The following is a 12,381-nucleotide window of genomic DNA, read 5'->3' as shown; positions in this document are numbered from 1 at the left end:
GACCACTGGAGGTCAAGGACCGCGCCTTTGTGGCCGGTCAGGATGCCATAGTTTTCGCAGTTTCCGTATGTTTGCCATAGTACTACGCCAACCAATTGTTAGGACCTAGCTTAGCTTTACTCCTAGGAGAACGTACATATAGACCGATCCATGCCAGCAGAGGCTATATTCTGACCCGTAGAGTCGAATCGAGTAGAGAAGACTTCGCCGGAGTGGCCTGTGAGCTCCATTATGGGGGCGGCGAGACCGCTCGTTCGCGGTACCTAAGCATGCATTAGACGAGAAATAAACCAAGTATATAAGAAATACCATTCACGTACAGACTGTATAAGAGCTCCATTCTTCCCTGTTCCGCTGGATATAGCGACTGCACTCTGGTTTAGATTGCTATCTGATCGTTGACGTTTGACGAGCTGGACGGTCCCGAACGAGTCGTGAGCAGGTCTCTTTTCGGCGGACATCATGGTGTCGTGTGTATGACCAGAAATTCAAGAAGAAGAAGAAGGTGATATTTGTCCTGTTAACTAGAGTGGAAGCCTAGTATCAAGGCTATTGCTGTTGATATTTATGCGACGTACTTTGGCCGTGGATAATTTTTAGACGCGGTGACTTTCCAAGGTTGGAAGCGCGGCTCGGCGGCTGCTGCGCTTAGATAAGTCGAGCTTGACCCCCCATGCCCCGTCATCTTTCAACCACCACAGCTTCGAATAACGCCGTGATCACAGTACGCTTGCAGACACGAGCTGAGAGCTGCAGAGTTGTATGCTAGAGAAGATACTACGTGCGGGTCTGGGCGAATTGACATAGTTACAGCTGCGATGTCGAGCAAGGCAGCTCGGGTTGGGGAAGAGTATAGCCCCGCCTACATAACGAATAGCTTGCTCGAACCTCTGCTAACTGTTCTCTAGGATATGGAAGTACGTGCATGCCGTCAGATCTGCAGCAGCCTATCCCGTCTAACCCGTGTAGAACAAAGGTCGACAAGGTCAACGCCGAGCTGGTGACGCTCACCTATGGCACGGTAGTCGCCCAGCTCTGCACGGACTATGAGAGCGACTATCTGGAAGTCAACCGACAGCTCGACAAGATGGGCTATAACATGGGCATGCGGCTGATAGAGGACTTTCTGGCGCGGTCGGGGATGGGCCGGTGCACAAACTTCCGCGAGACGGCAGACATTATATCCAAGGTGCGTCTATCCATGGCAGTTACAACGGCCTAGCTAATTGTATTTGGATACAGGTCGGGTTTAAAGTATTTCTCAACATCACGCCGATGGTGACCAACTGGACGAGCGATAGCAAGCAGTTCTCGCTGGTGTTTGACGAGAACCCGCTGGCCGACTTTGTGGAGCTGCCGGACGACGGGCGGGCGCAGGACGAGCTGTGGTATTCGAACATCCTCTGCGGCGTGCTGCGGGGGGCCTTGGAGATGGTATTTTCGACTTGACTTACTGGCTAGGCTCTGCTAATGCTGTCTAGGTGCAAGTGCAGGTCGAGGCACACTTTGTCAGCGACGTCCTACGGGGGAACGACACCACCGAGATGCGGGTCACCCTCGTGCGCTACCTCGAAGACGAGCTTCCTCCAGAAGAGTAGTCTCTCTCTCTCTCGTCCTTCTTCTTTCTCTCTCTCTCGTCCTTTCTCTCGTCCCTTCCTCTTCTCGTCTCTTCCTTCTACGTGTCATACTCTACTTGGGAGTCGGTTAGCTAGACATGTCGGCATCACACTTGGTATTCTTATGTTGGTATCTATGATCTTATATTGGTATCTTATTATCTATTGGTATATATTGTCTATTGGTATATTGTATATTGGTATCTTGTATGGTGGTCGAGTTAGGCTGTCCACGTGACCCCGGATAAACGTATATCCCGTGACCAAAAGTGCGTCCGCTGCGCGTTCTGCCGGTCCCTAGCAGCCACCGCCCGCGAAAGTGCAAGTTCGAACTTCCAGCGAGACGAACTTCACGGCTCTTTGAGATACGCAGTTTTATATCCAACACGACACGGAGACGGCCCTCGACAGCACGACGGAACCGCCGCTGGACAGCCCACCGCACCATCGTGGAGTGGCGTGCCTGACAATCGTCCCTTCGTCTCGCCTCTCTCCGCCCTCCGCCCCCCCAGCCCAGCCGACCGACCAAGCGATCGCCCAGGAGCCACTCTGGCGCCCGACGGACGAAGGCCTCTTCCTCCCATCGACGACCGCCCTTTTCGCACCTCGCTACTGCCGCCGCGAGGATCCAATTCCCTCGCAAGGACCGCTTGTTCGCTGCCAGAGCGGCTGCTGAGGTCTGTTTTGTTCCTGTCCTGCTGCGTCAAACACTCGAAACTAACGCGCTCCAGGAAAGAGATCCGTCAAACAGCCAACGGCCTCGTTCGTTCGCGAAACAACACAACCTGCACTCGCAGACGCATCCTCTATCTGTTGGATATCCCATATATGAGACACGCTCCCGCGGAACAGACCTCTTTAGCCCTGTAGACGGAGTCCGTCCTGTCGTCTTTTCTCGATCTTGACTCCCTCCCCCGACTTGATAGAAAGCGACTTGAACGGCTACCCGGTGAGCAGGTCCGATCGTCTTGGGACGACAGCACCTCCACCTCCTCCCGCCCACAATGAACCAGATGAACATGCAAGCCATGAACCCGGGCGTCGCCATGCCCGGCAACGTCGTCCCCGTAGGCGTGCCGGGCGTAGGCGTCCCCGGCGGCGGTATGCCCATGGGCGGCATCCCCATGATGAATAGCGCATCAGGCTCCGCTCCGCGCAGCGAACCAAACCAGAACATGCAGGATACCATGGCCACCCAGCTCAACACCTACATCTACGACTACTTCCTCAAACGCGGGTACCATGACTGCGCGCGCGCGCTCGTCCAGGACGAGAGCGTCACCCTCAACACCACCACTGCGCCGCACAAGGGCACACCACACCGTAGGGACGGAGAAGTCAACGGCGTCGACTCGGATGAAGGTAAAGAGGATATCAAGTCGCGCATTCCAGATGACTTGCCAAGACCCAACTTGGGCGATTCGCAGCAGACCAGTTTCCTGTTCGACTGGTTCAACATTTTCTGGGATGTCTTCTCCGCCCAGAGAAAGAAACCACGAAGTAACGATGCCATGCAGTATCTACAGCACACCCAGGTAGGACCCTTGATCGCTACGATAATGAGACACGCTAACAGTCATTTTTCTAAGAACATGCTGCGATTACGGGACCAGCAGCAAAACCAGCTCATGCGCCAGGGACAGATGATGCCTAACCAGTTCGCTGCCATGCGTGGAGTCCGCGGTAACATGGTTCCTGCCAATCTCCAAAAATCTGTCCTCCAGAATCCCCAGAACATGTATGTTCACTCTCTAACATGTATATATAAGTCCAAGCTAACTATAGTAGGACCCCACAACAAATTGCCCAGCTACGCAACCAGCAGGCCCAGATGATGCACCACCAAATGCAGCGTGAACATTCCGACATGGAAATGAACGGCCATCGCCCTGGATCACCGTCCTCCGTTGAAAACGCCCCATCTCCATCTAAGCGCCAGCGCATCGATGGCCCCCAAGTTAACGGGCCCCAAATGACCCCCAACGGCCGCGCCCAACCACAAGGCATGCCCGGCCAGCAGAACCAACAACAAGCCAACTCCCTTCTCATGCAGCACGGCATCAACCCACGAAATCTTACCGCTGCACAACTCCAGTCCTTCCAGGCCCAAAACCCCGCCGTCCAAGCGAAATCTATCCAGGTCTATAACCAAAACCTTATCCACCACACCCGCTCTGCAATGAACAACCAGGGCATCGCTAATGGCCTGATCAACCCGGGTGTTATGCCTAACCAACCAGACATGATGCAGCCCATGCACGACGCCCAGGGAATGATACCCCAGGAATACTACAGCAACGGCCAGATGGCCGCTCAGATGCGCCAGGGCGGCATGCAGACCCCCGGAGGACAGAATGGTAACCACGCGCTACAGGACTATCAGATGCAACTAATGTTGCTCGAGCAGCAGAACAAGAAACGTCTCTTGATCGCCCGCCAGGAGCAGGACAGCATGGCCCGTGACGGCCAGCCACCACAGCCAGGTCAAGGCGGACCCGGTCAGCCAGGTGCCGGACAGCCCCAGCCGAGCCAGATACACGGCAGCCTCCCGCCAGGCACATCCCCACAGGGCAGCCGCGCGGGAGCTTCGCCTAACCCCAGTGAACAAATGAAGCGCGGCACCCCTAAGATGCCACAAACCGGTCTTCCCAGCTCGCCCAACGTTGGCGATGCAATGCAGCAAGGCCGTGGCTCTCCGGCCTCCATGAACTTTGGCGGTCAAATCCCCCAGGACATGGGTGGCCCTACCTTCTTCAACACCATGAAGAACATGCAGGAAGCCGGTGGTGTTGTCGGACCTAACGGCATGCGCCCACCTAGCTCTAACCCAGCTTACTCCGGCGCACAAATGACACAACCTATGGACGCAATGGCGCGTCAGCAACAAGCACAAGCTCAGGCACAAGCTCAAGCCCATCAAGCTCAAGCTCAGGCCCAGGCTCAAGCCCAAGCACAGGCTGGCGCACGCATGCCAAGTGGTAATTGGCAAACGCAGCCTCCCCAGGCACAGCAGATGATCCCACCACAACAGCAGCAGCAGCAGTCAGGCCAACCGGGACAGGCTGTGGGAACACCACAGGAGCGAAATGCCATGCCTCCTCCCCTGGCACCACCCACGGCTACGGCTCCGAATAACGGACGCCAGTCCCCCCAGCCTGGTAGTGCTGCACCTCCCACACCCCAGCAAAGCGCGAAACCTGCACCGAAGAAGAAGGATACCAAGGATAACAACAGAAAGGTATGTTTCACGTTCTTATACTTACAGCCTTGCTTAATATTAACATATACAGCGCCCTGCAAAGCGCGTTCCAACCACCAACGCACCAACGACAGCCACTTCAGCCTCAGAAACAGAACCTCCACCAACCCCGACGCCCTCTACGCCCATCACCCCCGTTCATCCAAATTCGTTCAACAAGACTGCCCCTACAAACAATACCCAACCGACATCTGCGCCCGCCACACAGGGCCAAGCGGTGGGCCAGCCGCCACCACCACCACAGGCACAGCAGCAACAGCAGCAGCAACAGCAGCAGCCTCAAATGCTGTCCATGCAACCAGGTCAAGGCCAACCGCCTGCTGGTGGACAACAGCAACAGGGACAGGCCCAGGCAGACCCTTCACAAACATTCGGAGATATGAGTTTAGCAGACGTAGGTGCCCTTCAATACGGCATACAGTTGATCAAACAGCTAACACAATTCATAATAGAGCCAAAACTTCAGTCTGGATTTCAGCTCATTAGACAATCCAGATATCCTCGAAAACTTCGACTTCGATACCTTCCTCAATACAGACGACCAGTCAGCGTTCAATTTCGATCCTACAACGCCGTATGTTGATGGTGTCGAGGCTGGTATGGGAGAGAGGATGTAGTTCCTACCCCCCGTCCTACCCCTGTCATCATTGATATGGTGTATGAGTTGTCTTCCTCTTCTTGTTGCTTTCACTACTAATGATGTCTCCCCCGGTCGCATCGTGCTCGCGTATTTCTGTTTCCTGGTTAATGTCCTTTCCTTTCCCTCCGCTCTGCCTCGCTTTTTCTTTACTTTGCTTTACCTCTTCTTGTTTTTGATAATTGGTGTATGCCTCGGTCTCGTTATGTTCCATTGTTTACATTTCTTATTTTTTTTATCTATATCTGGTTCTCTCTTCGTTCCCTTCGTTCACCTCGTCGTGTCTTTCGCCAATAATATCTTGCATTGTTCGCCACGTATACCTCTCGTTTGGCTTCTTGTTTTGATACCTATACCTATCAACTCATTTACTGCTATCCACCTACTTACCTATCCACCTACCCATCTATCTGTGTGTGTGAGGACGAAAGCGACAGGCTGGAACGAGATGCTGGTGTGGAGTAAGGGCCCGGTTGGAGATTCCTTCCTGGCACGTTAACATGAGACGAGGGGGAAACGAAAGGGAGGAAAAGAGTGGAAAAGGGGTGGGTGTTTTCTTTCCGTTTTGTTTTTTGTTTTTTTTCCATTTCGTCCTTCTATCTAAAAACAAAAGCGCAAAAGGAGCTTTTCATAATTCTTTCCCTAACCCCGTTTCTCTACCCCTGGTTCATCGACTACCTTTTGTGATTTCATTCCTGTCACACTCAAACAACGTTACCATTTTCCCTTTTTACCTTTCTTGCTTGCTCGTCTTAAATACCCATTCTGGCTTTAAGCTTGCCTGCTGCTTTGTTCCAATTCTTTTTTTTCCTTTACCCTGTTTACTGGCTGGTTTCCCACTCATACCCAGATCTGCTATATTATTACTATCGGTTCACGTCTGTTATTCCCACCCTCTCTACTACCCCCGTCGAGGGCTGTACTTGCATCCTTGATTTGATAATTGCCCTACCTCGACTAGACTTTGGACAACATGCGTACTTTATATCCTTTCTCCCTTTTCTTTGTCACCCCACTCTTGATTGTCGTTTCCATCTAATGAACTTTCCTACTGTCCATTCGTCTATTCGTCTGGATATCACAACTATGTTGGTTACATTTGCATGCATGCGTTCTGTATTGCATTATACTTCTTATTTTTATTCAATCCATTCAATTACTACCGTTAACCATTAATTTGATTACGTTGTCTCCTTTATATCATCTTCATTTCAACTACTTGTCTTCTTAGTTACCGGGGCAGGTCTATTTCATATGGCACAACTGATACAACTCAACCTAAAACGATGAAAACACCTGGAATACCTACTCACCAGGCCAATACGATAGCATCTAGCCTAAGCCTCTTGGATTGCCTTTCATTGCTTACCTCTCTTTCAATCTATTTTACCTACTCTATCTACTTTACACGGTTCCATTTTCTCCTCCTTATCATCCTTCAAACTGGCTGGTGCTAAATGGATGAAGCTGGAGAATCGGTTCGGCGTGGTCATTCATGTCATGTCTAAGAACGTCTTCCGCTCTACGTCTTTACTCCCAAATGTATGCATTTTTTTTTGTTAGCTTTCCTGTATCCTTAAGGAGTTCCTCTATCAAACGGGATATGAACTCTCGTCCGCCCTTCGAACCGATTTACCCTGTTTACACCAAGTTGATTGTGTGCGTACGTTTGTACGATCTGAGAGCGCAAATTAAATGATCAACTACTCTTTGACTTAACTCTATTCAACTCTGATTTGTTACTCCGTAGTCATTTATTGCAAAGCTGGATATCGTTTTTAGAGGTATTATCATATTCCTGATATCTGAAGGTATGAAAAGCGAGCAGGGCAACACCCATTGAGCTCCCCCGTATGCAATCCATCCATGCCAATCAAATCAATCCACATCTCCCGTTACATTGTACCACCCACCCCTCGAACATATCACAACTTAACCAAGTGTGGAGCTGGGGAAAGCGAGTAAAATGAAACAGCAACAGCAAAAAAAAAAAAAAAAAGAAAGCCCACACATTCACCGATGAAGGCATAAGGGAAAGTAGCTTTTAATCTGGAGAACTATGAAGGCTCAAAAGAGTCGTTTCAACGTCCAGGTCATCAGAGATAAAATCCAGTCTTATCTTGCATAGCTGCATCCTCAATCCAGTTACCGCCCTTTAACCTGTTCACCCCCATCATCACTTCCATGAGAAAGGCAACGGTGTTGCGCCGACAGAGTGCGTCTGCTTGCTGTCTATTCTCACTACTTGCAAAGCCGATGCCCTTGAATTCCTTAAGGCCGACGTCAAGGTAAAAATACGCGTCGATCTCGTGGATCACCGGTTTCTGTCCCATGTTGACGGCCTTTGAACGTAAAATAGGCGGTCTGATAGATAGACGATCGCAGATGCCTAAATATAAAGGATAATATTGAACTATAGTTAGCAATCCGTATGTTTGATAGGAGAAAGGGGAGATGTAGACTGCTTTGCCGTGGACTTGGGAGAAGAAGAGAGTTGGGCAGCAGAGCAGACACGTACTATTTATTTGACGACTCGTATCCTGACAAGCGGCAAGCTTCGACCTGAACTCACTAGCAGTACAGAGCTCAGGTTTGGGGTCAGTGTTCTTTATGCGACACTTGTAAAAAATGGCGCGTGAAAATTCTGCGGCATCGGGGATATCAAAATTGGCTGGAGATTCGTGACTTCCTAGAGAAGGGTCAAAGAACGCAGGGGTTGCAGGTTTAGCTGGAGGTATACAATCTTGAGTGCTCGGCGCGGCCTTGAGCTTGACAGTATTCGCTCGTGTAGTGCGTGCGGCTGGCAGAGGTACACATCTGGCTTTAGGTAGTTGCTGTAGTTTAGATCCGCTGTCAACTTTAGACTGACGCTGAAGTGCTGCATTGTAAAACTTCTGATTTCTCCTACGTCGTTCCGATGGGGTAACATTGCCTCCAGCTGGCACAAATGGGAATTTTGACTAGAACTGACGTTAGCATGCACGTTAAATGTATATACGTATATATATACGGGGATAGAAAAAAAGATAACAATAAGAGTATCTTACCTGACCCTGTTTAGTTACTAAACCTGTGCTCATAGGTGTGGGCGTTTCTGGCTTCAGTAAAAAACCCGAACCTGGATTGGCACTATCCATAAAATCTCCCCCTGAGAGGATTAGAAAGTGTAAGGCCTGATGCGCACAGCCAATTCTGGCCTCCTCGATAGTCGGGTATTGCTTCTCGATACCAAAAAATGTATGTCCAGCCACTTCGACTTCATAGCGATATCCATCGAAGTTTGAATATTGTGTATAAACAGGATGATCAATCCCTTGTTGCTCGGTGTATACTATAAGCAAGAAATTGTACTGTTAGCTAAGTCGGTTGATATTGGGTTGGATAATGCGAGACTTACATTCCAAAGAACATCCCAACGCAGCATATTGGATTGAACCCCTAATCCAGGGGTATTGGGAAGGGCCCAAAGTGGCATTGCCTCCTTCAGTATTTCCAAACCGCCACCACACGCATTTGCCGCAGCAGCTGCCTTGGTATTGTAACCTTGCATTATCGAAATTTCGTGTCCTGTAAATTTAAGCTTGGCCACCCACGTATTATCAAAATATTCACAAAATTCAAGAGACGGAGCAAGATGTTCTTGAACACAGATCACACCGAAGTAAAACACAGCATCGCCAGGCTTCAGGTTGGAAATATCTATATCCCCTAAGACTTTAATTTGAGGTGAAATCGCGTTACTGGCCGGATCAGAGAGTTGGCCGTAGCTGGCAGGTGCTGAAATCCCTTGAAGATCATAAGTCATTTCTCCCGTCTGGATAGGCACGGAATTTGCAAATGAAGGGAAACCTCGAGGGACCATTGCGCCTTGGCCAGGCGAGGGAGTTGCTGCTACACCAGTAAAACCAGGCTGGGATAACTGAGGGTTTGTTACAGTAGGTCGGTGCGAGTATGAAGGGGAAGACGAGTCTGCTGGAGAAGCAAAACTGCATTTGGTAGTTGATGGTGCCGCGGGGCCACATGGCATTGTTGACTGCCCAAACACCATCTGTGGCGCCTGGCTGGTCGTTGGCGTCGACGGCAATTCTGGCTGCTGCGAGGTAGGTAATGCGTGCTTCCTAATGTACTCGAACGCGATCGCGCCAGGATGGGTGGATAAGGGGGCTGCAGTAGATGGAGCGGATGGAGGCGCGGTAGTACACGCAGGTTTCGACAAGCCAGACGATATAGTAGCTGAGAACGGAGTAGGTGCAGTACGAGCTGTATCAGGAGGAGTGATACTAGATACATCACCATCCGAAGACGCGTTCGATTCACTTCGCTTGACCACGTTCGCCTCCATAGCCTCGATGCTCGGAAGAACTTTCGTAGGCAACGGAGCTGACATGGTCAAACTAGGAAAGCCTGTAGTCTCAGATGCTGGTTTAGCAGCCACTGTAGACGCGTTATTTGCTACGGCTGCTGGAGCCGGCGCCGATGCCATGACTGAATCCGCTGCGGGCGGAGCAGAAGTTTTAACCGTCATCGGGTTACGGCGGGAACAGATGAGATCTTCAATTAGATCTTTGAAATCCTTGGGGGTTATTGTATATCTTGAAAGTGGTCGTATCGGCCTCATGGGTTCCGGCCGGGGAGGAACGTTTTCTGGTCGGGTATCTTCACGCGTAGGACGCGGAGCTAACGGGGTGATGTTATCTTCACTGGCGGTTTCACCTGTACTATCAGTGTCACTTATGCTCATACATTCACTGACACTATCGCCTGTACCAGTTTTGGATACCATGGCTGAGTTAGGTGGTGTCTTGGTATGGAAGAAAGAGAGACGCGTTGGGCATTGGATGTTGAGAAGGAAGGGGAGACGAGGACAGGTTGCCAGGACAGCAGAACCGCAACATCAAGCTCATCAAGCTAGTACAAATAAATATTGTACTAGCAAGGACGAGAAGGGATATTCCGACTAAATATTTGGAAGATTGATATGGGTAGAAGTAGTTCAACCTGTCGGGTTGATATAGCCTGCACCGGTATGTTCCTCCAGCCGAGTGACAACGCCATCTTTCCTCGAGTTCATCAGAGATGAAAAGAGAGGAGAGAAATGGAATGAATGACACCATGATACCTCTATCACGCATTCCAGTGTCTGATATTGGATGTTCAAGTGGATAGTCTGCTCGTGGACAATACTTGAAGAGTTTATGATATCGTGAGATATAACAGCAACCGCATTCCCAAGTACTCTGTGATCACATTAGAATAATGACACTGGCTAGAACGTCGTAACCATGTAATCCATCATTCAGTGTATTTATCTATGCTGATGTTGACGTTGACGTTGGAAGAAGCAAAACGCCATTCTCCCTGCTTACATAAGCTATATATATAAAAACACTAACAATGCGCGTACAAAATGAAAATGCTCCCGTAATAGTAACTGGTAATTCATAACGCGAACCATAACGCTGTCCGATGTCATTAGCTCCGGTGTCCTTGATCATGAAACAGCCTACTCCAGCTCGGCTTCCGAAAGAAGGGCGTCAGTCTTAGCTGTTGCGGACAGGAAATCGTCAAACTCTGCCTGCAGCTGCTCATCACGTTTACGACGAGATACCTTCCTCGACGAGGAAGGGGATCCGGCCTCTGTTGCTCCTCGTGAATGAGTTGAGCTTACGGACCTTTTCCTCTTGCTTTCCGTCGAGGTCACCGCGGCCTCTACGGTCAGAGATGCCTTTCGACCCGAACTGTGGGCCGGGGAGGCATCGCCACTACTATTTTCTTTGTCGTCTTCATAGACACTAAGGCTTCCTTCCTTTCGGCTCCTAATATTAGGACTTGGACTAAGAAGGACCGTCTGGGGTTGTGGGGGTGCTTCATTGAGCGAGTTTCTAGACCTGAGGCTGGTACCAGATGTTGGTTTGGTGTCGTCTCCAGGCCGGGCAAGTTCCTTGAGAGCACTGGGCCGGGTCTTGGTAGTGGAGGCCGCTGGTACATCATGTGTCTCTGCTTGCACTGTAATGGATGGTGGAGCCGCCGTCGGAGTGTTCGTAGGAGGACTGGTACCTCCTGCGGCCTTCCTGGGGCTCATGGCCTCGATCAGTTGGTTGTACTGCTCGTCGTCCATTGCGGCCATTCGTGCAGGTTCCCTATTACGAGAAAAGTTAACGCCTGTCGTATTGGAGATTACACGGCTGCTCGAGGAGCTGGACGCAATGTAATCTGGCATCGAGATGTCGTCCAAGGTTGAATGGCGGCGTCTGATGGGCGGCCACATCGGCCAAGTATTCTTCGAAGGGTCGACGAACGGATCCGAAACCGGAGGAGGAGGTGCGATCCAAGGTCCATCCCGTTCCAGCCAAGGGTTGTTGCTATATTGCGGCGGGATAGGGTTAGGCTGCAGTCTATAAGGCATGGCAGGGAACACGGTCCCAAACTGGGCACTCTGGTTGTTGAGTTGTCGTATCTCATGGCGTGTTGGCGAATGGGAATGTGCATCGTCATCCTTTTCGGCATTGTAAAGAGGTCCGACGGAGTGTTTGAGAGTGTGTCGAGGTGCAAATATAGGCTGTTGTTGCTGCTGCCACATTCCCGGATTCGGCCAGGCAATATTCGATGACTCCAGGACCGCTACCCAATAACAGCACATGTCAGTGACGTGACAGGTTACTCAAACTGTGAATCGATTGACTTACGGAGAGGAGCGTGCTGGTAAGAAAAGGCAATGATATCCCTCACTCGCTCGAACGGCGGAGTGCGAAGAGGTCGAGTAAAGCCTTCTGCTATAACAACGCGGATCCTTCCATACATGTCTCCGGCATCCCAATGTGTCTGATGGAGGAGATCTTCATGGAACACTGGAAACCGTAGATTGTCCT

At 50.6% G+C, this 12,381-nt stretch overlaps 1 protein-coding gene across 1 annotated transcript; it reads right to left on the bottom strand.

Annotated features, from left to right (window-relative positions):
• Positions 1-7,608: 7,608 nt before the first annotated feature.
• GIQ15_01717 (uncharacterized protein) lies at positions 7,609-10,295 on the bottom strand (the record flags this gene model as incomplete). The annotated part of the gene is made up of 5 exons (XM_033549134.1): positions 7,609-7,901; positions 8,085-8,472; positions 8,560-8,862; positions 8,910-10,225; positions 10,280-10,295. 5 exons carry the CDS (start codon positions 10,293-10,295, stop codon positions 7,609-7,611), a joined length of 2,316 nt encoding a protein of 771 aa, XP_033410085.1.
• Between the last annotated feature and the right edge of the window lie 2,086 nt (positions 10,296-12,381).

The sequence above is a fragment of the Arthroderma uncinatum genome (assembly GCF_011692745.1).
Source record: "Arthroderma uncinatum strain CBS 119779 chromosome Unknown scaffold1, whole genome shotgun sequence".
In the NCBI taxonomy this organism is placed as follows: domain Eukaryota; kingdom Fungi; phylum Ascomycota; class Eurotiomycetes; order Onygenales; family Arthrodermataceae; genus Arthroderma; species Arthroderma uncinatum.
The sequence above is the reverse complement of the archived record's forward strand: the minus strand, read 5'-3'. Positions and strand labels throughout refer to the sequence as shown.